This window comes from Papio anubis, chromosome 12, assembly GCF_008728515.1.
Source record: "Papio anubis isolate 15944 chromosome 12, Panubis1.0, whole genome shotgun sequence".
Taxonomy (NCBI): Eukaryota; Metazoa; Chordata; class Mammalia; order Primates; family Cercopithecidae; genus Papio; species Papio anubis.
This window is the reverse complement of record NC_044987.1, coordinates 110,473,353-110,496,946: the sequence shown is the minus strand read 5'-3', so window position 1 is coordinate 110,496,946 and position 23,594 is coordinate 110,473,353. Positions and strand designations below refer to the sequence as shown.

Below are 23,594 nucleotides of genomic sequence, written 5' to 3'. Positions count from 1 at the left end.
AGCCATTTCTCTTTGGAATTAGTCCTTTTACGGATAATGATATACTGGCCTTATGTCTCTGGAAGATTCCTTCTACATTCTTGCACATTTGTGAATTTGGTTGCATCATTGGTAACAGAATCTAAAAGGACAGATCATTCTCTCCAAAGGCCTCCCAAACCATGTGGTCCCTTATTACACTGAAAATCCTCACTGTCCTTTAGTGCCGCATTCAGATGTTGCTCCCCCAACCAGACCTGTCCTCTGCTCTCCTCATTCCTTCCTTTCTGCATCACAGCCAGAATAAATCATACTTCACTCTGTACTCCTTCTGCCTCTCCCCCATGTTGCCCTTTGTGAGTGAAAATTGCTCCCATGATGTCCTGGTGTCCTCTCTCCTGAGGTCAGAAGTGCCTTGAGGTCCAAGACTGTGTCACGTCAATGTCCAGCCCCCTCCTGCCATGAAGAGAGCCTTGAACACATTGAATGCTCAGTATCTATTTATTAAATGAATGCACAATTGAAAGAGTGAAGATTAAATGTCTAGATATTTGTTCCTCTAACCCGCAAGCTCACATGCAGCAGAGCACACGAATGTGTGTGTGCCAAGGCCCCAGGCTGGATGCCCACATACGTGCAGGTGCATGCGCCCTAGGGAGGCCCTCTTCGTTAACATCCATTTAAAATCTCTGTCTTCTTCTTGATAGAGAAACAGCATGATTTACTAGACTGATTGAAGAATGAAGGTGAGAGTACGAACAGTGAGAGAGACATTTCCTCAGCTGTCAGAACAGGAATGACCTGGGTTATGGAAGCCCAGAAACGGAGGAGGACTTCTTTTGGTCCCAGTGAAAGATGCTTCCAGAATCTGTAGCTTTACTTATTTGCTTGGAACTCACTGGAATAACTTGGTGGTGAGGTCACTGGTTCTGGGATGACCACTGGGTTTGCTGCATAGACATTTGGATACATGACACTCACCTGGAAAACACAGGCACACGGGGGCATGCTAAGAAGGATGGGCATGTGCCAAAGGCCTCGGGCACCGAGGAACTACTCCTGCTCCTGAACAGGCAGTGGAAAGCACAAAGCGCTCCCTTGTCTCCACCTTTTTGGGGGCATCGTTCCACCCACTGAGGAGCCCTGGGACTCACATTGCTTGATTGACAGCAGACCAACTGGCAGCCAAAGTGGGAAGATGTGCATGCAATGCCAAACTCCAGGAGGCAGAAGACCAGCAGCACACCAGAAATCGCCAATCCAGGGTTCTGGAGGCAGAACAGATGGGGAGGACAGGAGCACTGGACTGGGAGTCCGAACTGACCTCTCACTAGGGCCCTGCCATGGACTCTCTATGGCTTTGCAGAAGTCCCCTATCCTCTCTCAGCCTGGGGGGAAATTTCCCACCGGGTTTTTGTAAGGATCAAGTGTGGGAGTAAAAGAATTGTTATTGCAACATTTACTTGGTAGTATTCCTCTGAGAAAAGGGATGACCATGTTTAGGGAAGCCCCTTGAGAGGTTGCTTCGGGTGTGGAGACCTGAGGGCATGCTCTGGAGTCAGACAGGGGAGCAGTGATACTGCTCTGGGGAGGCCGTGGATAGGAATTGGAGGGTATGGACAAGCCACAGAGAGAACAGGGAGATGGTTAGAGGAAAAAGGAGCTGAACACCATAGTGGGAAGGGGGAAGCCACAGGAAAATGAATTTTTCCTGTGAAAAATGAAGACTTCTCAAAGCAAGGATGTCTAATTTTCAGTAATCGGTGGTTTGCTGGGCTCTGATGTAAACCTCCACCATCCCTCTGAACCTTTGGGAAAAAGTCAGCGTCTGAAAAGACTTTCTTGACTGTGACAATGGTGTTTTGTGGAGGGGAGGAATTGGGGCTGTTTCTCTGGCTTGGGAAGAAGAGTCAGTGAAAGGATCCCCAAACTGAAGTAATTTAACCATAGCAGGAGGTAACCAGGAGAAAAAAAAACCTCACTTGCTGTTACCCAAGAATACCCAGGAGAATGGGGCCTTCCAGAGTGTCTAGGAAGAGAATTTCAATCTAAAAGGTCCAGGAATGACTCCCATTGCCATTTGGGTTTCAATTATGTGTCATGAGAACATTTCATAGTGAAGGTGGATGGCATGCAGTAGGTACCAAATAAATGCCTCTCAATTATGATTTTTTAAGTTTTTTGAGACAGAGTGTCACTCTACCACTCAGGTTGGAGAGCAGTGGCATGAGCTCAGCATTGTGAGCTCCGCCTCCTGGGTTCAAGTGATTCTCGTGCCTCAGCCTCCCGAGTAGCTGGGATTACAGGCAGACGCTACCATGCCTGGCTAATTTTTGTATATTTTGTATAGATGGGGTTTCGCCACGTTGCCCAGGCTGGTCTTGAACTCCTGAGCTCAAGTGATCCACCTGCCTCGGTCTCCCAAAGTGCTGGGATTACAGGTGTGAGCCACCACGCCCAGCCTCAATTATCTCAATTATGATTTTTAAAAACAGTATTGGTGACAGCCAGATGCTTGGAGAATTCTCTCTTTTGGAGAGGCCTCTCCTTAGCCCCTTTTCTTCTCCTTCCTCTCCATTTAGCAAGTGGTTTGGTAGAAGCTGCTAAGAAATGCATCCTGGGAGGCACAAGCTAGTGGGAAAACAGATGCAGATGATAATTATAATTCACATCAGATGGGGTAAGAGCTACAGACCAGCAAAAAGATATCTCAGGGCACTGAGGAGTGAGAGGTTCATTCTCAAGAAGGGATTTAGAGAGGGTGAGGGTAGAGGCAGTTGTCCCAAGAAAAGGGGAGGGCAGGATAATGATGTCCAAGTCAACGGATCACAGAGACTTAGAGTAGAATGGCCCAGGCAAAATATGCTGGCCCTCTTCAATTTTTTTTAAATAAAATTTTTTACACATAAAATCTTTCATGGAAAAGGGGTCCCTCAAGCAGCTGAGATATTTGTTATTTGATGAAAAATAATTCCTTCTGTTGAAACCCTGGAGCCTCTCCATTCCTTGGGTCATTATTTGTAAAGCTCGGATGCAGCCCGACCCTCCACATTCAGATGGGAAGACTGAGGCTTGAAGTTGGAATGGGTGGTGGGCATGGGGCGAGTTCTCATTCCAAGATCAATCATTGGCAGAACAAAGATTAAAAGCCAAGTTTTCTGAATCAAAAATTGCTGCTCCCTCTAATCCAGGGCAAATAGCTATGCTGCTTGGGGTTAGTCTTTCCTAAACTCTTCTCCCATCTTCCTTTCCCTTAGTTCCTCCACCAGCATTTGCTTCTTAATTTCTTGTATTGGGCAGTCCGTGCCTCCCTGATTGGTTCTTTCCCAGCAGGAAAATTCCCACATACTTGGTGTGGCTGCCTCTCCCAGTGGACGGGAGTAGCTGGGGTTCAGGGTGAGTGAGAGAGTCGAAAGGAGGTGAACTGTAGGGCACAGTGAGATAGAGCCAGACCCCCCAGAGAGGGCAAATACCTGGCTGAGGAATTTGGACTTTAATCCTACAGTATCTGGGAGTCATAAAATGTTTCTGGGAGGGGAGAAACTCAAGGTACTTTTGATAAATGACATGGACTTGGTCCATAGGGTCTCTAGGGAGGGGCTTTGCCTAAGAATCTTGGAAAGATAAGTCTTTACGTCTCCTGCAGATAAAAAGATCCGATCGAATATAAACAACAGTTAATGGCTGTTGATGTTTACTGAGTACGCATCACAGCTGGCACATTCATTTATTCCTTGACAAATGCTTATGGAGTGTCAACCGTGTGCCAGGCACAGTTCTAGGTATTTGAGGTATGACAGTGAGTGAAACAGAAAACATCCCTGTCCTTAAGAAGCTCATTCTAGGAACAGGCAGTAAGCATGAAATGTAGTAAATAAGTCAGTTGCAGAGGGTGTTAGATGTATAGACTACAGGAAAGATAGATGAGGGGAAGGGAAGCGGGTTACTGGGAGAGTGTGGGTATTGGGTTCTTCAGGTGGGCCTCATTGGGAAGGTGGTTGCAGAGTAGTGATCTGAAGGAGGTGAGGAAGAGATGGAGGAAGCTGTGGGAACATCTGAGGGAAGAGTGCCCCAGTCAAAGGGAACATTCCAGGCCTGAAGGTGGAAACATGCCTGGAGTGTTGGAGAAAACATCAAGGAGGTTCCCATGGTTCAGCAGCAGAGCCAGAGGATGGCAGCAGAGCCTGGGTCTGGGGGCACCAGAGGGCCAGCATCTTAGGCTGCTGGAAGGACGTTGACTTTTTTTCTGAGTAAGATGCCAGCAGAGAAGTGATGTGATCTTATGTCTCCAAAGGATCCCTCTGGTGACCATGCTATCAACAGCGGCAGTGAGGCCAGAGTGGGAGAAGGGGAGCAGTCAGGAGGCTGTTTCCATGACTAGATGAGAGATGCGGTGGCTTGGGCCAGTGTGGGAGTAGAGGGGCTGGGGGAAAATGGCGGGATTCTGAATGCATTTTCAAAGTAGAACCAACAGGATTGCCTGAGGGATTGGCTGTGAGGTGTAAGAGAAAGAGAAGGTCAATGATGACTCCAAGGTTTTGTCCCAAGCAACTGGAAGGATGGAGTTACCATCAACTGGAATCAGGAAAACTGTGTAGAGAAGGTTTGGGAAGTGAAATCTGGAGATCAGACTTGGACGTATGAACTTTGAGCTGTTGAGTTGACTATTGGACATGCTAGAGTGCTGTGTAGGTGAGAAGATTTGGCTGGAGCTATGTATTCTGGAACAATTATCACAGACAAGGTGTTTCAAGTTGCCAGACTAAATGAGATAGACAAATGAATAGAGAGAGAAAACCAGAGAACCAATTATTGAGCCTAAGAGATTGGGAAAAAGAGAACTAGCAGAGGAGACAGAGAAGAGGGCAACCAGTGAGGGTGGAAGCTGGAAGTCAAGCAAAGTCCCTTGGAGAAGAAGGATCAATCACCCCAGTGGGGATTTGGAGAAAAGCAGGTGTTTGGGGGAAGCGAGGCTGACAGTCTAATTGGAGCAGGTTCAGAGAGAATATGAGAGAAGAGGATTGGAGTCACTAAGTGTAGACAATTCTTTTAAGAATTTGTCTGCCAAGAGAGTCAGAGAGATATGGTGGTAGCGGGTAAAGGAAGTAAAACGGAGAGGAGGTTGGTTGGTTTGTTTTTTAAGAAACAAAAGCATGCTTAATGCTGATGCAAAAGCCCCAGTAAAGGGGGAAAGACTGATGATGTAGAGGAGAGACGGGATGAGGGAGAGGGGAGGAGAACTTCAGCAGGTAGGAGATGATGGACTCAGTTGTGCAGATGGAGGATTGAATTTACATGGGACACAGGTAGCTCATCTGTAGCTGCCCTGTTCAATTCAGCAGCCACAATTCCCATCTGGCTTTTAAACACTTGAGATGCAGCTGGTCCCAAATTGAGATGTGCCATAAGTGCAAAATATACACTGGATTTCAAAGATTTAGTTCCCCAAATGCAAAATAGCGAACCAAGTTTTTATACTGATTACATGTTGAAATGACAATATTTTGGATATACGGGGTTAAATAAAACAGATTATTAAAATCAGTTTCACCCATTGCTTTCACTCTCTCTCTCTCTTTTAAATGTGGCAACTAGAAAATTAAAATAACATATGTGGCTTGCATATTTCTATTGGACAGTGTTAGTGTGTAGTAGAGGTTGGTGAATTACGATCCATGGGTCAAATCCTGCCTGCTGCCTGTTTTGTAAATAAAGTTTTCTCAGAACACAGACATGTTCATTTGTTTAGTGTTTTCTGTGGCTGCTATTAGGCAGCTATAGCTGCATGACAGAGACTGTAGGCCTGCAGAACCTTAAATGCTTACTATTGGCCCTTTAGAGAATAAGTTTGCTAACCTCTTGCTTATAGTAATGGGCAAGAAGGCAGAGAATGTGAGGAGAGGTGCTGGTTGGTGGGTACATATGCATTCTTTGTAAAATTGCATTTCATTCTCTCAACACTGCCACAAGGTAGGTATTGTTTTACAAAGGCAGAAACCCAAACTGAGAAAGGTCATGTGCTTAAAGCTATGGATCAAGGACTTTAAACTTTGTTCCTATTCTGAAAGCACCTCATTTTCCTACCATGTTCAATGAGGAAGCTTGGTTGTCAGGCCCTTTCTGGGAGTTTTCTCAATGGAGCTAATTCAGAACTTAGAGGGTCTTTGGTTGAGAGGGATACTCACCACACCCCAGGCGTAAGAATAATAGTTGGGGTAGGCATATGGGTGAGGAATACTTAGATCTGTGATGAAGAGTATGACACCAACCGCGGAGCAGATTGCACTGACGATGTTCAAGCCCAAACTGCCAGACAGCTGAAGAAGGCACAGAGGGTCAGGGTGGGAGAGAAAAACCGTTATAGCTGAGATGAACCGAGACCCAACAAGTGTTTCTCTTTCCCCCCAATTTCTAAAATTGTGTTAAAATATATGCAATGTAAAATTTAACATCCTAATCATTTTCAAGTGTTACAGTTCAGTAGCATTAAATACCTCGGCACTGCTCTGAAACCATTGCCACCATCCATCTCTATAACTCTTTTCATCAAAAAGTGTTTCTTAATGCAAATCCCAGGTACCCTATTTCCACTGCAAGTAAAGAGGTGTTCTGTGCAAGAAAGGTTTTGGGGGTAAGTTAGCTTTGAAAATAGTTGCGTTGAGCAAAGGTAAACAGATCATCATGGCAGGGCCTTTAATGAGGATTTTAGATCTCAGAGCCTTTAATGAGGATTTTAGATCTTTCAGATCTTTTAGATCTCAGAGCCTTTAATGAGGATTTTAGATCTTTTAGATCTTTCAGAGAGGGGACAATACATGGAGATTTTCCCAAGTTCATCTAACTATCTTCATTGAGCATAGCACGGGAGAAATGTTCTCAAGAATAATCTTTGGGGCTGGACGTGGTGGCTCACACCTGTAATCCCAGCACTTTGGGAGGCGGAGGCAGCCGGATCACCTGAGGTCAGGAGTTTAAGACCAGCCTGGCCAAAATGGCGAAACTACATCTCTACCAAAATACCAAAAAATACAATAATTAGCTGGGCATGGTGGTGTGCACCTGTAGTCCCAGATACTCAGGAGGCTGAGGCAGGAGAATAGCTTGAACCCAGGAGGCGACGTCTGCAGTGAGTAGAGATTAAACCACTGCACTCCAGCCTGGGGGACAGAGCAAGACTCCGTCTCACAAAAAAAAAAAAAAAAAAAAAAAAAAAAAAAAAAAAAAAAAAAAAAAAAAAAAAAAAAAGAAAAGAAAAGAAAAGAAAAAAGAATAGTTTCTGGGAAACACTTGACCTATTTGTCCCATAGGATAAATAGAGTCTCAGCTCAAGTGTCTCAGGATGTGATAGGCTCAGATGTTCCATGATTCTGGGTCATGTGCAGAAAGATATGCTTCGATATTTTGAGCTTTCTTTTGAAGACTTTGAAATAGATCTCATCTGGTTGTAGGGACCTGGTCACCTTGAGTCCCTTTACCCTTCATAAAGGGTACCCTCACCCCGCTTGTGAGACAAATGAAGGTACTTTCTTGGTCTGTTGCTAGGGGAGCACAAAGCTCTGTCTGTGTTGATTATCAGAGCTCTGTCGGCCGGATTCCTTAGGGAAGCAAGTGACTGAGCCTCCTTCGGATCCCCGGAGCCCTGCTCTGTGTATTGGAGGTACTCTTGGCTCCTTGCTCTGCTAGAGGGCAGCCCCGGGACCCTGGGAGCTCTGTGCCTCTCCATGGCAGGGTTTCTTAGGAAAGCTGTTATCTCTCTCTTTCTCCCGCTCTCCATACTCTGATGCCTTAGCTAAGGTGACTGTGTTGCCCCTTCTCACTTCTGCTTCCTCTTGGGACTTTTCTACATGTGACTCCAGGGCCAGGCTCCTGTGGCCAGTCTGCATGAGCAGGAATGTATGCGAGCACCTTGTGTCTGGTTATAGTAGGTGCAAGGCTGTGGGAGGAATCGTATGTGACCTTATTTTCCCCCTTGTGACACCATTCTGTAGGTCTCCAGTTGGAAGAGCTGGTCTCAGAGTGTAACTTACCAGGCAGTAAGAATATGGCTGATTTTCTGCTGCCACAGAGAGGGATCCTGAAATGATAAACTGGTGCAGAACAGAGTGGGTTTAGAAAGAGGTAAGGGGCTAGGGTGCCCTTCCCCAGGCTTCTGTGATTCTGGTCACACACAGTGGGTACCTTTGCTGAAACCATCAGCTCAACATGGGGAACAGAAAAAATGAGCTGTTCTGTACTGCGTGAAAGGGCCCTGGGGTGGGGTAAATATATATTCTAGGACCCAGCAAACCTGGTTTTAAATTCTAGCTAGAAACTCTTGACCTTAGGTAAGTTATTAAGTTCTCTAAATCTTTATTTCCTCATCTGCAAAATAGAAAAATTTCTAGCTCTTCCCAAGAGTCATTGTCATGAGATAACTTATGCCCTATATCTGGCATTTAGCATATCTTTGCATATAGTAGATGCTCAATAAATGTTGGATTATTTCCCTGTATTTTATTTTCCCACATGTACACCCTATTATTTTATATCAAGATTCATATCTTTATATCAAGATTTATATCAAGATTCAGTTAGGTTTGGTGTCTCTGGAAGGAAGAAGGAAGGGGTTACCAGCGTCTTCTCTGATGCTTTTAGAGAGAAGCCTGAAATCAATCCTTGCCTGTCTGCATATCTGGACAAATAACTTTTAGTTACTCAGATAAACGTTGTGTTCCTACGATGCTGAACATCAAATACAGGATGATGATGTCGACTGTGTGCATTTCATCCAACACTGGTATTCTGCACTGTGGCTGATGAGATTGCCTGTCATCATTGGCCCAATGGGTTAGCAACAGTGGTATGAGAGGGCGTGAGCTATGATTTAATAGGAGCTAGCATTTGTGAGGCACTATAGAAAATGTTTTTTTACAAAAAGGCTTCATTGACATACAATTCATATATCATATAATTCGCCCATTTAAAGTATATGATGCAATTATTTTTAGTATATTTACAGAGTTTTGCAATCATCACTACAATCTAAGTTAGAACATTTGCATCACTCCCAAAAGAAGCCGCGTACTGACTAGCAACCCATCACCGCCCTCCTCCCAACACACGAAGTGCTTATTTAACCTCGCCTCATTTAACCACATGGTGGCCCATCAAGCACTATTACTCTTGCCATTTTATCAACGAGGAGACTAAGGCTTGGAGATTGTAAGCAACTCACACAACATCATCCGGCAGAGTTTTCGTTGTAAATAACTGTTTCCACTCTATGGCACATGCATTTGAGAATCAAATCCAGGCAGCTTGATTTCAGACTCCATGTTCCTAACCCTCAACCCATATTCCCTCCCACCCAGGGCAGATGCATGTGCCACAGAGTGGAAATAGTTATTTACAATGAAAACTTATTCCAGCAGCTTCTGCCTTCCAAGGCCAAGGCCATATTCTCCTATGAGTGGAAAAACAAATCTCAGGTTCACACCCTTCTGTTTGTAGAGATTTGATGGGGAGGAAGGGCTGGACTTTCGATGTCCCTCTCAGTCCTTCTGAGGTGCCAGAGGAGATGGGCCTTTGTTTCAGAAGAGGATATTGGTCTTTGGGAAATAGAAAGACAGTCCTGGGATCAAGAAAGCAGCAAAGAGCACAACTGCCCTGCAGAAGAGCAAAAGAAGGAAAGTCATGAGGGCTGAAGGGACTCAGCAGCCTGGTGGGAGGGGGCGTGGTGCTGCTCACCGGCACTTGCTGGAATCCAGTGCTCAGTGGTAGGCACTGTGTGCTCAATGGTAGGCCTGGGTGACCGTAATGCTAGCTCTCTCCATAGCCCCGCATTCCACGAAGGTCGGAGATACAGGAACAGGTATCTTGTGAGTGGTTGTGGGAGGGAAAAGGGGCTTGAGTTCTGAGTTTGGGTGTGTGCAGAGCCTCGCTAGAGGAGCCCTGTTCATTTGCAGACCTTGTGTGGCTGTGGGGGATGGTGATAGCTCTAGGCTATTTTATTTAACTCTTATGAGGTAGAGTGACTTGGGCTGGCACCTAGGTTACTCTGGAGTTGTGCCATTTATGAGGAAAGTTGCATTAGTGTCATAGGTAGGTGTGTGAGTCAGGAGAAGGACTGTAACAGAAGGGAGAGAAAGGAGAAAGGAAGGTGGAGAGGGAAGAAGGAGTGTGTGTGTGTGTGTGTGTGTGTGTGTGTGCAGGGCGACACTGCAAAGGAACCATAAAGGTAATAAACTGACGTGGAAGGACTGTAGTTCTTAACATTTTATGGAGTCACAGATCACTCTGATAATCTGACGAAAGCTATGGACCCTTCCAGAAAAATAATGCACCTTTAACATGTTAGGTATTTTGCCCAAATGGAGCACCCAAAGCCCATCTGCAGATCTAGATTGAGATGCTGCTGCTGAAACACTCACACCCTTGCTGTTCTACAGCTGGGAAGCCACTCTTCACTTTTGCTGCGTGTTTTCCTCCTGGAGCTCAGGCTTGTGAGCCTATGTTCAACAACGCCAGGGGCTATTCCTAGTGTATTCTTTACATGTGGATCTTTTCTTTGTGAGTTAAGAAAATACATCCCTTTTGGCCAGGTGCGGTGGCTCACACCTGTAATCCCAGCACTTTGGGAGGCTGAGGCAGGCAGATAACCTGAGGTCAGGAGTTTGAGACCAGCCTGGCTAATGTGAAATCTTGTCTCTACTAAAAATACAAAAATTAGCCAGGCGTGGCGGTGCACGCCTGTAATCCCAGCTACCAGGGAGGCTGAGGCAGGAGAATTGCTTAACCCGGGAAGGGGAGATTGCGGTGAGCCGAGAATGCACCACTGCACTCCAGCTTGGGCAACAGAATGAGACGCCATCTCAAAAAAAAAAAAAAAAAAGAAAAAAGAAAATACATCCCTTTTGAGGGGAAGTGACCTTACGGGGTTGTAGTTTGATATTATGGGCTGAACTGTGTCCACACCCTCTATCTCCCACCAAATTTCATAAGTTGAAGCCCTAATCTGTAGTGCTTCAGAATGTGACTGTGTTTGGAGATAGGGTTGTTAAAACTGTAATTCAGGTTAAATGAAGTCATAGAGGGGACCCTAATCCAATATGACTGGTGTCCTTGTAGGAAGAGGAGACTAGGACACAGGCATGGAGGGAAGGCCGTGGAAAGGCTCAGGGAGAAGACCATCTGCAAACCAAGGAGAGAGACCTCAGGGGAAACCGCTCTGCTAACATCTCCATCCCAGACTTTCAACTACCAGAACTGTGAGATAACAAATTTCTGTTGTTTGAGCCACCCAACCTGTGGTACTACACTTGGTTGGGGCAGCCCTACCAAACTCATATACTTGTGGAACAAGGCCAGGGCTGGCTGGATTCCTATCCCCCACATTTAGGTGGCTGGGAACCTTCTGCAGAGCACAGCTGCACAACTTGGCAAGGTGGCTTTGAGTGCCTTGGCACCTTCTGGGAACTCATCTGCAGGAGGACTTGCGTTACTCACCCACAAGCCTCCCCAGAAGGGAAAGCCTCCGTAGAATGAAATAGACAGGTAGTCCCCCACGAGAACTGTTGCCATGATGGAGCCGAGGCCGATGTGAGCCAGGCCGATGATGATCTGGATGGCCTGTCAGGAGAGCCACAAGCTGAAGTCTTGTTTCTGAGGCTGGGTCCTGCCTCCCCTATGAGCCTACTTTTAATTTTAATATGTGTTTTATTTTCATGGCCTAAAAAGTAATATGGGAAATACAAAAATGAAATAAAAACTACGTATAATCTCCCCGCCGCCTGGAGAAAACAACTGTTTACATTTTGGTGTATTCTCCCATTATTCTTTTCAAATATATACCTTGATAGCACAACATGGCCCTGAATTTTATTAACTTAATATTTCATCATGAATGTGTCCTCATGGTATTCTTGGAACATATGCTTTTTTGGGGCTGCTCAGATCCCATTATGGATGGTCTGTGGAGTAGTTGAGACAGAGTTATTGGACAGGTAAGATTATTTTTACTTTTTTCTATTATATGTAACATTGCGATAAACATTCTTGTATGTAAAAATTTGCCTTCATCTCTTATTTCTTTAGGATATTGTTATGTGTTGAATTATGCTCCCCTCTCCCAACCCTCTTCCAAATCCATATGTTGAAATTCTAACGCTCAGTGCCTCAGAATGTGACTCTATTTGAAATACGGTTGTTGCAGATGTAATTAGCCAGGATGAGGTCACACTGGAGTAGAATGTGTCTCTAATCCAATATGACTGGTATCCTTATAAAAAGTGCCATGTGGGCCAGGCGCAGTGGCTCACACCTGTAATCTCAGCACTTTGGGAAGCTGAGATGGGCAGATCACCTGAGGTCAGGAGTTCAAGACCAGCCTGGCCAACATGTGAAACCCTGTCTCTATAAAAATACAAAAATTAGCTAGGCATGATGGCAGGTGCCTGTAATTCCAGCTACTTGGGAGGCTGAGGCAGGAGAATCACTTAAACCCAGGAGGCAGAGGTTGCACTGAGCCAAGATCGTGCCATTGCACTCCAGCCTGGGTGACAGAGTGAGACTCTGTCTCAAAAAAAGAAAGAGTTTTCAACTTTAGTCTGGTGTGAAAGTGACATGTATTCAGTAGAAACCGTATTTGGAGTACCCATACAACCATTCTGCTTTTCACTTTCAGTCCAGTATTCAATAAATTACATTAGATATTCAATAACTTATTATTAAATAGGCTTTGTGTTAGATGATTTTTGCCCAACTGTAGGCTAGCCTAAGTGTTCTGAACATGTTTCAGGTAGGTGAGGCTAAGCTATGATGATTGGTAGGTTACATGTATTAAATGTATTTTTGACTTATGATATTTTAAATTTATGATGGGTACATTGGGACATAATCCCATTGTAAATGAAAGAACATCTGTGTATGTTTGTATATTACACACGTGGTAGCAAATACAAATGTATTATTTCCATAAGTTCACATAAATGTCAGCAAATAATACACAGTGTCTGCCCCTTACTTTCTTCCATTAACTCCATATCTCGGGGTGTGTCCCTATCATTACATAAAGAGCTTTCTTGTTCTTTTTATAGCTCCACTACATTTTATTCTTTGGATGCACAATATACTGACTTAACCAGTATTATATTGATGGATATTACAATTTTTTTTGTTATCACAAACCATGCTGCAATGAATAAGCTCATAACATATCACAGTTTTTGTGGATACAGGCATATCTGGAGGATGAAGTTCCAGCAATGGAATTACTGGATATTTTGCAAATTTGACAGTTACAAATTTCCCTCCCTAAGGGTTGTATCAATGTATGTTCCCGTAGTGCTAGGGTCGGAGCTCGGGCAGTCTGCATCCGAATTCATGCTCATCATCATTTGGCTACACAGTGAAATGGGCCTTTCCTTGTCCTGCGCGGGACAGCCTTTCAGGGATTGCTGTGAGCATTTATGTTGTTGATTGCCTAACCTGCTTTGTTTCCTGTTGGGCAACTATTTGATTCCATCTTACTGGATTCTGACTCCACCTTGTGGTCTGCTTTGGTCTTGCTGGGACCCCTTTCCCTTTCTTCTGAGGCCACTGGGCTGGGCATGGAGCCTGGCAACAGGATCAACATTCAAGCGCACTGCTTTTTTGTTGCTTTTCTTTCTCTTTCCTAAATGCCGAAATCAGAAAATACAAGGCCCGTACAGAGGCCTCCCCCATGATGTTGTGCAGCTGAGCTTTCTTTCTAAGAGACCTGTGTTTGGCAAGGTGCGATCAGCTCAGCCTCACTTGCGAGACGTAGTGTTTGTGTATTTCCCAGGCCTTCCCTTCCCCTCTGCCGTCAGTCCAGCTGTGTAGTCCGTGGCCTGCAAAGAGAAATCCCACTTACCCCCAAGGTTTTGCCTTCTTTCAGAGTTTTCTGCACAGGCTGCCTATTCACATTCGACACCAAACCAGGTGGGTTCCCAGGAACTAGATGGACTTGTGGCTGGTTGTTTGGATACAGGGGCACCTGAGACATGATTCCTGGGGTCGCAGGATAACCATTGTGGGGTGCCACCACCAACACAGAATTGGCCACTGGAACTGCTGAAGTCATCGAATTCATGCTGCCAAAAAATAAATGTGACAGAATTGTCCCTCACGTATGGACTTGTACTTACATTTAAAGAGGACTTTTACTTCTTCTAGCTCATTGGAGCATCTTAACCCTCTACAAGTTTATGAATCCCACGTTACAAATAATAGACATCAGTTATAGGGCACTTAAAAGGTGCTTTACAAATACATTTCCTTTTATCCTCTCACCCACCCAGTTTTACAGATGAGAGAACTAAGACTCAAAGAAGGTAAAGGCTACCGGAGGGCAAGGGGTCCGTCTTTCCATCTTTTTGTCTCTCGCAGTGTTTATTTTATTTTTTATTTTTTATTGTTTTTGAGACAGAGTCTCGCTCTGTCACCCAGGCTGGAGTGCGGTGGCACGACCTTGGCTCACTGCAACCTCCGCCTCCCAGGTTCAAGCAATTCTCCTGCCTCAGCCTCCTGAGTAGCTGGGATTACAGGCGCCCGCCACCACACCCGGCTAATTTTTATATTTTTAGTACAGATGGGGTTTCACCCTGTTGGCTAAGCTGGTCTCGAACTCCTGACCTCAGGTGATCCGCTCACCTTGGCCTCCCAAAGTGCTGGGATTACAGACGTGAACTACTGTGCCTGGTCTCTCATAGTGTTTAGAGTGCTGCTTTGCATATGTTAGTACTGGCTGAAAGCAAAATTTCAGAACTAGAAAATCTCTTGGACAACATTGAGTTCAATTCTCTTATTTTCTGGAAGAGGAAACGGGGTGAGAGAGTGGACAAGAATCCTCCAAGGTCCCAGTTATGTCAATATTAGTTAAATGGAGATTATCCTCCTCAAGGGAAGCCCCATTGCCAAGGCAGTGTATGTTCATTGGGTGGCTTCTACTGCTCAATTTTCTAGGCTACTTAGAAATTCTGATGTGGTTTAAAAAATTCTTTTTCTTTTTGTTTCTCCCGTCCCCCTCCATTTCCCGTCTTCGTCTTTCTTTCTCTTGGAGCAGACCCAATAAAGCTAGTACAATACACTCTGCCTATCCTTCACCCACACTGGTTTGCCGTAAGTCTCATTTGGTAGAAAAACCTTATCACCAATTCCCAGTTACCAACCACTAGATTAAGCAGACTCACCTTGCTCTGCCAGCAGCCACGTATCTCTTGATCCTATTCCCTTTTCTTTGCTGTTGGGACCTTGCTTTTTTCCTGAGAGAACGAATGTACTGGGGCCAGTTGGGTGGTAGGGTTAGAAGGATCCAAAGTCCTCTATTTCCTGGATGCAGGCCAGGTTACGTGCTGCTTAGAGCTCAGTTTCCTTCGTATTTATTTCCTGTTTTGGTTAATGAGACAGTGAAATATGGTTGGCTGGTTGCTCTGGGAGACACAGAATGAACTGGGCACCCAGGATGCGCTGTATTTAGCTGTAACATGAGACAGGATGACATAACAATTCTCGCCCAGTAATGAGGCCCTCAACCTTATCCCTCCACAGCCTAGTTTTCTCATGCCTGGTTCCTTTTGGCTAATCGGACTCCCTTGGAGTCACAGGCTCCCTTGAAGCCTGGTCTGCAGTTGCCATGGTAGCCTGGATTTCAGGCCCATGAAAGACCTGCTCAGCAGGTAATCTGGTCTCATCCTGGCCTTCAGGTTCTCAACTCTTCCTCCATTCAAAATTCCAACCTTTTTTCTGCTCCTGGTCCGGCTGCTACTGCTGTTGCCAACACTAACATTGCCACTCATAAGCAACAAGTTACATACATTCCTGAAAATGACACTCCGCTTATGAGGGCTATAGCTCAGGCAAGGGAATATGGTGATCCTGAAGCCTGGCAATTTCCTGTAATTTTACAACCTCCAGTACCCACCACCCCAGTGGCACAAAATCACCCACAGCCCATTGATCCTGCTCAGCAAGCGGCTGACCCTGCAGCTCATCAAGATCAACAGCTTAATAATCAAGCCCCTCAGCCCGACAATCAGGCTGCTCAGGGAAATAATCAGGCTCCACTACTGCCTGCCGCTGGGGCACAGCCAGTACCTGGTATTCCAGCCATTCAGGCAGTAGTTCAACCTGACCTCATACATCCAGGTCAGGTTCAGCTACTTCCTGCTACTTGGGCAAGTTTTTCGTTTAAATTCCTCAAAGATTTCAAGGAATCAGTAAAACAATATGGCACCAACTCTCCTTTTGTCCGTTCCACATTAAAAGCCCTGCCAGAAGATAAACATTTGGTGCCCTATGACTGGGAAATTTTAGCAAAGTCAGACTTATCTAAATCCCAGTATTTACAACTCAGGACTTGGTGGGTTGATGCTGTCCAGGAATGTATTTGTCTTAATCAGGGCTCCAATCCTCTTGTTAACGTTACAGCTGGGACTGGGTCTGTGGGCTGCAATTCGAAACCAAACTATACCTAAATGATGAGGTTATTGAACAACCGCGAACATGTTGCTTAAATGCTTGGGATAAGATTCAAGATGATGGCAAAGTATGTCCATCCTTTATGGCCGTCAGAAAGGGACACCATGAACCCTACCTAGACTTTATTGCCTGTCCCCAAGACGCAGCGGAAAAAGCTATCCCTGATAGCCACTGCCAACAACTTGTTGTGGAACTCATGGCTTACGAACAAGCAAATCCAGATTGTCAGGCAACTATTTGCCCCATTAAAGGCAAAATTCCACTGGGGGGTGATATACTCACCTCCTACCTTAAAGCCTATGAAGGGATGGGAGGAACTCTGCACACAGCAATGATCATGGCACAAACCACGGCCTCTATTCGAATGCCCAGACGATTCTCTGGCCAATGCTTTATACGCGGTCAGACAGGACATGCTAAAAGAAATTGTCCCTGGTGTATGGGTCGCTGTTCTTTTCAACACCACCACCACCACCACCACCAACAAAATTTTTCAGCAACAAAAAGTCCCACCTTCTACTTTATGTCCACGATGCCGAAAGGGAAATCACTGGGCTGCTCAATGCCATTTGAGATTTGATATTGATGGTAATACTTTACGGTCTCTTAACAACCAGGGAAACGGGACGAGGTGCCAGCCCCTGGCCCCTCTAAACAACGGGGCATTCCTCAACTCCCAGCCCCCGGTGTCCGGCCAGATGGGTGCCTTCCCAGTCCAATCCATTCAACCTCCACCCCAATTCCCACTTCAGCAATTTGTGCCACGGGATCTAACAGCTCAGCCCCAGCACGAATCTCAGTACAATGCTTGTCCCCTGCCACCACAGGCTCAGCAGCAGTAGATCTCTGTTGTACCAGAGATATTTCTCTGTTGCCTGGAGAGCCGCAGTTCCCACAGGTGTTTTTGGTCCCTTGCCGACTGGCAGTGTCGGTTTGCTACCTGGTCGTTCAAATCTAAATTTAAAAGGTGTTCAAGTACATAATGGTGTAATTGATTCTAACTATTCAGGTGAAATTCATATTGTCATTAGCTCTGCAGTCCCTTGGAATGCGGCAGCTGGGGAGTGCATTGCTCAACTTCTGATACTCCCTTACATTCCTTTAGGATCCAGTTGTACGAGAAACGGAGGTTTTGGTGGCACAGATTATCAAGGCAAAGCAGCTTATTGGGCCAGCAAAATTTCTGACACTTTTCCTATGTGCTCCATGCATATTCGAGGGAGGAAGTTTGAGGGAATGATTGATACAGGTGCTGATGTTTCTATTATTGATTTACATAAATGGCCCCGACACTGTCCAAAGGAGCGTGTGTCAGGCTTCAGAAGTCTATGAAAGTTCCACAATTTTACATAACATGGGCCCTGAAGGACAGATTGGAACTATTTGCCCCCTCATTACACCCATTCCTGTTGACCTATGGGGAAGAGATCTTTTATATCAATGGAGGGGCACAGATTTCTTTTCCACAAGGCAATTACAGTCAGCAGAGTAAAGACATTATGACCAAAATGGGATTTGTTCAAGGTATGGGCTTAGGAAAATCAGCACAAGGCATCACCGAGCCTATTATACCTACCCATAAATCAGATTCTACAGGACTTGGTTATTCTTTTTAGAAGTGGTCACTATCAAGCCTCCAGATCCCATCCCTTTGACTTGGAAAACTCAGAAACCAGTTTGGGTAGATCAGTGGCCACTCCCAAAAAGTAAGCTGAAGGCACTTCATGTTTTGGTTCTTGAACAGTTAAAATTGGGACGTATCAAACCCTCTTTTTCTCCCTGGAATTCACCAGTCTTTGTTATCCAAAAGAAGTCTGGTAAGTGGAGAATGCTCACTGATCTCAGGGCAGTAAACACTGTCCTTCAACCTATGGGGACACTACAACCCGGTTTGCCCTCCCCCACTATGATTCCCGAGCATTGGCCACTTATCATCATTGACCTTAAAGACTGCTTCTTTAACACTCCTCTGTCCCCTCAGGACTTTGAAAAATTTGCTTTCACAGTTCCAACCCTTAGCAACATCGCTCCTGCAGCACATTACCATTGGAAAGTCCTACCTCAAGGAATAGGACAACAGCCCGCGTGGGTTCCCTCCTGACAACTGAAATTGCACCATAACTCCAAAGATAAAATGCTCCCAGAAACAAAAGGCAAAGACCCCTCAGAAACCAAAGAGCAAGTTTCGCCGCCTGACACATAAACGTCATGACCTCGACACTGAGACAAAATCTCGCTGTGTGACCTACAACACCACTCGTTCCACTCCACCAACATGGGGTCAAATAAAGGTCTTATCCCATCGAACAGAAAAATTGTTAAAAGAAAAAGGAATCCCCAAAATGATGGGTAATATAATTCTGGCTGCCTTTATGGTAGTGCAGCGGTGAGTATACCACTAGTTGGGGCAACTCAAAATTATACCTACTGGGCATATGTTCCTTTTCCCCCTTTAATTCGGTCTGTCTCCTGGATGGACTCCTCAGTCGAAGTTTACACTAATAGTAGTGCATTCATGCCGGTCCCTAATGATGATAGGTTTCCAGCTCAACCAGAAGAAGAAGGTATGCACTTTAATCTGTCAATTGGCTATAAATATCCAGCACTATGCATTGGGATGTCACCTGGTTGTTTAGCTTATTTTTACCAGAATTGGATGTGGACAGTACTGTCCTTTACAAATGATTCTTATCAAGTACATAATGTGTTCAGTTGCAATTCTTTTCAACTTCTGACTGTTAAACTTAATCCACATGAGGAATGGTGGGTTTCTGTCCCTACTAACAGCAATAAAACAAAAGGACTGCCAGACTGCCCAAAGGAACCTACAAAGGGACCTTTTCTAGTGAATTCAATTTTATGGAATGATTGTAATGCTCCCAAGGCTGTAGTGTTCCAAAGTCTAGCTACGGGTATTGTTATTGATTGGGCGCCAAAGCATTATTGGCGGGATTGCTCTGGTCAAAATACGACATGTTTGGAGTTAAATTATTTGTTACAATATGTAGATGACGACGGTAGTCCTACAGGTTGAGAGAATGGGTGTCTCCTTACCCATTCAAATGGATGGACGCAGGCATTGTTCCTCCTAGACCAAAAATGATTCATCCCATTGTTACCCCAGAACATCCTGAATTATGGAAATTAGCTGCAGTTATGACAGGAATAAAGATATGGAACACTACCTATCAACTCTCTCCCACTGATACCAAAACACCATTCAACATCACCTTGATGTCTGAACAGGTGATACCTATCAGGAGCTGTGTCAAACCCCCTTACATGCTGTTGGTTGGAAATATAATTATCATTCCCAATACACAAACTATAGAACGTGATCATTGTAAGCTGTTCACATGCATTGATGCTACTTTTAATCCCACAACAAGTATTCTCTTGGTAAGGGCTAGGGAGGGGGTATGGATGCCAGTTTCTCTACATCGTCCTTGGGAGTCTTCCCCCTCCAGCGGTTGCAACGGCAGCAGCCACTGGAGTTGCGATCCACGATTCTGTTCAAACTGCTCAATATGTTAAAGCATGGCAGAAAAACTCCTCCAGACTTTGGAATTCTCAGACTCAAGTTGATCAAAAATTAGTTAATCAAATTCATGATCTCCGTCAAAGTGTAACATGGCTGGGAGATAGAGTTATGAATCTGGAACACTGTATGCAATTACAGTGTGATTGGAATACTTCTGATTACTGCATAATGCCTTATGCTTATAATAAAGATCAACATAGCTGGGAAAAGATCTCAAGACCTTTTTTAAAAGCCTGGGATGATAACTTAACCTTAGGTATTTCAAAACCTAAAGAACAAATTTTTGAGGCTTCACAGGCTTGTTTATCCACTGTTCCTGGCTCAGATACTTTTGAAAGGATAACTAAAGAATTATCTATCTTAATCCTTTTAAATGGATCAAACCCCTCGGAGGATCACTGTTGTCACTGGCATTATTAATATTGGTATGCTTATGTTGTCTACTTTTAGTCTGCAGATGCCTCCAAGGAGTCCGAAGACAAGTCCAAACTCAACGACAAGCAATGATGGTGATGGTGATCCTAGTTAATAAAAATAACAAGAGTTATACTAGATATAGATCATCGATATGATTATATATAAATATCATTAATCATTAGTTTGTAGTAATCACTCTTTATTCCAATATTATAATAATCCTCGCTCTACAATCATAACCTAGAAAAAACCAGGCCATACAGGGATACGAGCTGAGGGGACATGGTGAGAAGTGACCAGAAGATGGGAGTGTCAACCTTCTGTTATGCCCAGACAGGGCCACCAGAGGGCTCCTTGGTCTAGCAGTAATGCCAGTAATGGTCTTAGAAGGCGCCCACTACTAAGCGGACCGTGGTCTAGCGCTAGCGTCAGTGCCAAGGAAAAGCACCCGCTACTTAGCAGACCGGGAAAGAGAGTTTAGAGAAGACTGCACTCCACCACCTCTTGTGGAAGGCCTGACACAAGTCAGGCCCACCCACAGTTATCTGGAGGCCTAACCGTCCCCCTGTGATGCTGTGCTTCAGCGGTCATGCTCCTGGTCCACTTTCATGTTCCATCCTGTACACCTGGCTCTGCCTTCTAGATAGCAGTTGCAGAATTAGTGAAGGTATTAAAAGTCTCTGAAGTGCAGAAATAATGGCGTAAGCTGTCTCTCGTCTCTCTCTCTCCGCCTTGGCTGCCAAACAGGGAAGGGCCCCCTGTCCAGTGGACACGTGACCCATGTGACTTTACCTATCATTGGAGATGGCTCACACTCCTTACCCTGCCCCCTTGTCTTGTATCCAATAAATAACAGCGTAGCCTGGCATTCGGGGCCACTACCGGTCTCTGCATCTTGGTGGTAGTGGTCCCCCGGGCCCAGCTGTCTTTTCTTTTATCTTTTTGTCTGTGTCTTTATTTCTACAATCTCTCATCTCTGCACACGGGGAGAAAAACCCACAGACCCTGTAGGGCTGGTCCCTACATTTTATTACCTATGAATCTGAGTCATTGTTTGAAAGCCTTTCTTAACACTAAGATTAAATAGGAATTTAACTGTGTTTTCTTCTAATACTTGTATTGTTTTACTTTTTACATTTTGATTCTTAATATATGTAAAATGTATTTTTTTGTGAATGCTGTGAGATATGGATCTGATTTGATATTTTTCCAAAAGTCTACCTTGTTGCCCCAGGGCAATTTACTAAATAGTCCATCTTGTCTCCAGTGGCATTTGAAATGCCACCTTTGTCACAGCCTAAATTTCTATATGCATTTGGTTCTAATTTTGTTCTTTCTCTTCCTTTCTATTGGTCTGTTTGTCTCTTCATGTGTTATTCCAACAGTGTTTTAATTATAGAGGCTTTACAGTGTACTTTAATGTCTTGTAGAGTTAGTCTCCCATGTAATTATTCCTTTTTCATTATATTTTATGGCTATTTTTGCATGTTTGTTTTTCCAAATGGACTTTAGCATTGTTCTAACTCTATAAAGTAAGTCAATAGTTTTTTGTAAAGACAAGTAACATGAACCAAACTGTACTGACAGAAATAATAAGAGGCATCTGAATGAGGACATGTAGGTGGCAAAGCCCTAGTGCACATGGACTATTCGGGACTAGGTTTAACCAGATATTGTAGAAGGTGAAATTTGCCACCTTTTAATTGGGTTTATAGAAATGGTGCCAACTTTCTAGAAGGGACCAGAGACATAACAGGGAGATTATTATTGTCCAAACCTACTGCAGCAAATGCTGTTGATGCAGCGTCTATATTCCCTTGATCCACTCTGGAGGTCTTAAGACAGAGTCTTGCTCAAGTTAGAGTGCAGTGATGTGATCATAGCTCACTGCAGTCTCAAACTCCCAGCAAACTCTGCAGCAAATGCTACTGATGCCCTATCTTCAGCCAATCTCCACATCTATGGATAACTCCTTTCTTTTTTGAGGATACATACGTATGGGCAGGCCATAGGTACTGGGAAGTTAACACTGCAAGAATTTTTCTTAACCAGTGTAATGTGCATATGCTGGATAACTAGCCTAGCTTCTCTGTCCCCTAAGACAGATAATTTTGAAGTGTGTTTCATCCGTCTCTTAGAAAGTCCCCAACAGCATTGAGTACCAGTTCCCCATAACAGAACTCATTCATTAATACATAGCCCATTGACTTTCTTGTATCACTTTTCCATTGTTTTCACAGTGAGTCTTGGGTCACTTCCCAAGTAGGCACCCAAATGCTTATGCCAGAGCCTTTTGTATTCCTGTGGTATCAATTGTAATGTCCCCATTTTCAATTCTGATTGTGTTTATTTGAATCTTCTCTCCCTCTTATTAGTTTAGCTAGTGGTTCATCAATTTTATCTTTTCAAAGAACAAACTTTTCATTTCGTTGATCCTTTGTATTCTTTTTTCGTTTCTGATTTATTTAGACCTGCCTTGATCCTTTTTTTTTTTTTCTGCCAATTTTGGGATTTCTCCTTGTATCTCTACGTCCTTGAGGTACAATGTTAAGCTGTTAATTTGTCATCTTTCTGCTTTTTTTGATGTAGGCATTTAATGCTATAAACTTCCCTCATAGAACTACTTTCATTGTATCCCACAGGTTTTGGTATGATGTGTTTTTCTTTTCATTTCACACAAAATTTAAATTTCTGTCTTAATTTCTTCACTGACCCAGTGATTGTTCAGGAGTACGCTGTTTAATTTCCATGTATTTGTATACTTTCTGAAATTTCTCTTGGTACGGATTTTCAGCTTTATTGCATTGTCATCTGAGAAGATTGTTATGATTTCAATTTTTAAAAATCTCTTAAGGCTAGTTTTGTGGCCTAACATGTAGTCTATCTTGGGGAATGGTCCATGTGCTGATAAAAATAATGCACATTCTGGGCCAGGTGCAGTGACTTATGCCTGTAATCCCAGCACTTTGGGTGGCCGAGGAGGGTGGATCATCTGAGGTCAGGAGTTCGAGACCAGCCTGACCAACATGCTGAAACTCTGTCTCTACTAAAAATACAAAAAATAACTGGTCATGGTGGTGCATGCCTGTAGTTCCAGCTACTTGGGAGGCTGAGGCAGGAGAATCTCTTGAACTCAGGAAGTGGAAGTTGCAGTGAGCCAAGATTACACCACTGCATAAAT

At 44.3% G+C, this 23,594-nt stretch overlaps 1 protein-coding gene across 1 annotated transcript; it reads right to left on the bottom strand.

Annotated features, from left to right (window-relative positions):
• Positions 1 to 461: 461 nt before the first annotated feature.
• LOC101008803 (membrane-spanning 4-domains subfamily A member 8) lies at positions 462 to 15,546 on the bottom strand. The gene is made up of 7 exons (XM_003909756.4): positions 15,168 to 15,546; positions 13,850 to 14,069; positions 11,464 to 11,586; positions 8,007 to 8,066; positions 6,165 to 6,296; positions 1,134 to 1,247; positions 462 to 960 (listed from the first exon to the last, which is right to left on the bottom strand). The coding sequence occupies exons 2-7, from the start codon at positions 14,066 to 14,068 to the stop codon at positions 856 to 858; spliced, it is 753 nt and encodes a 250-aa protein (XP_003909805.2). The 5' UTR covers position 14,069; positions 15,168 to 15,546; the 3' UTR covers positions 462 to 855.
• Positions 15,547 to 23,594: the final 8,048 nt, after the last annotated feature.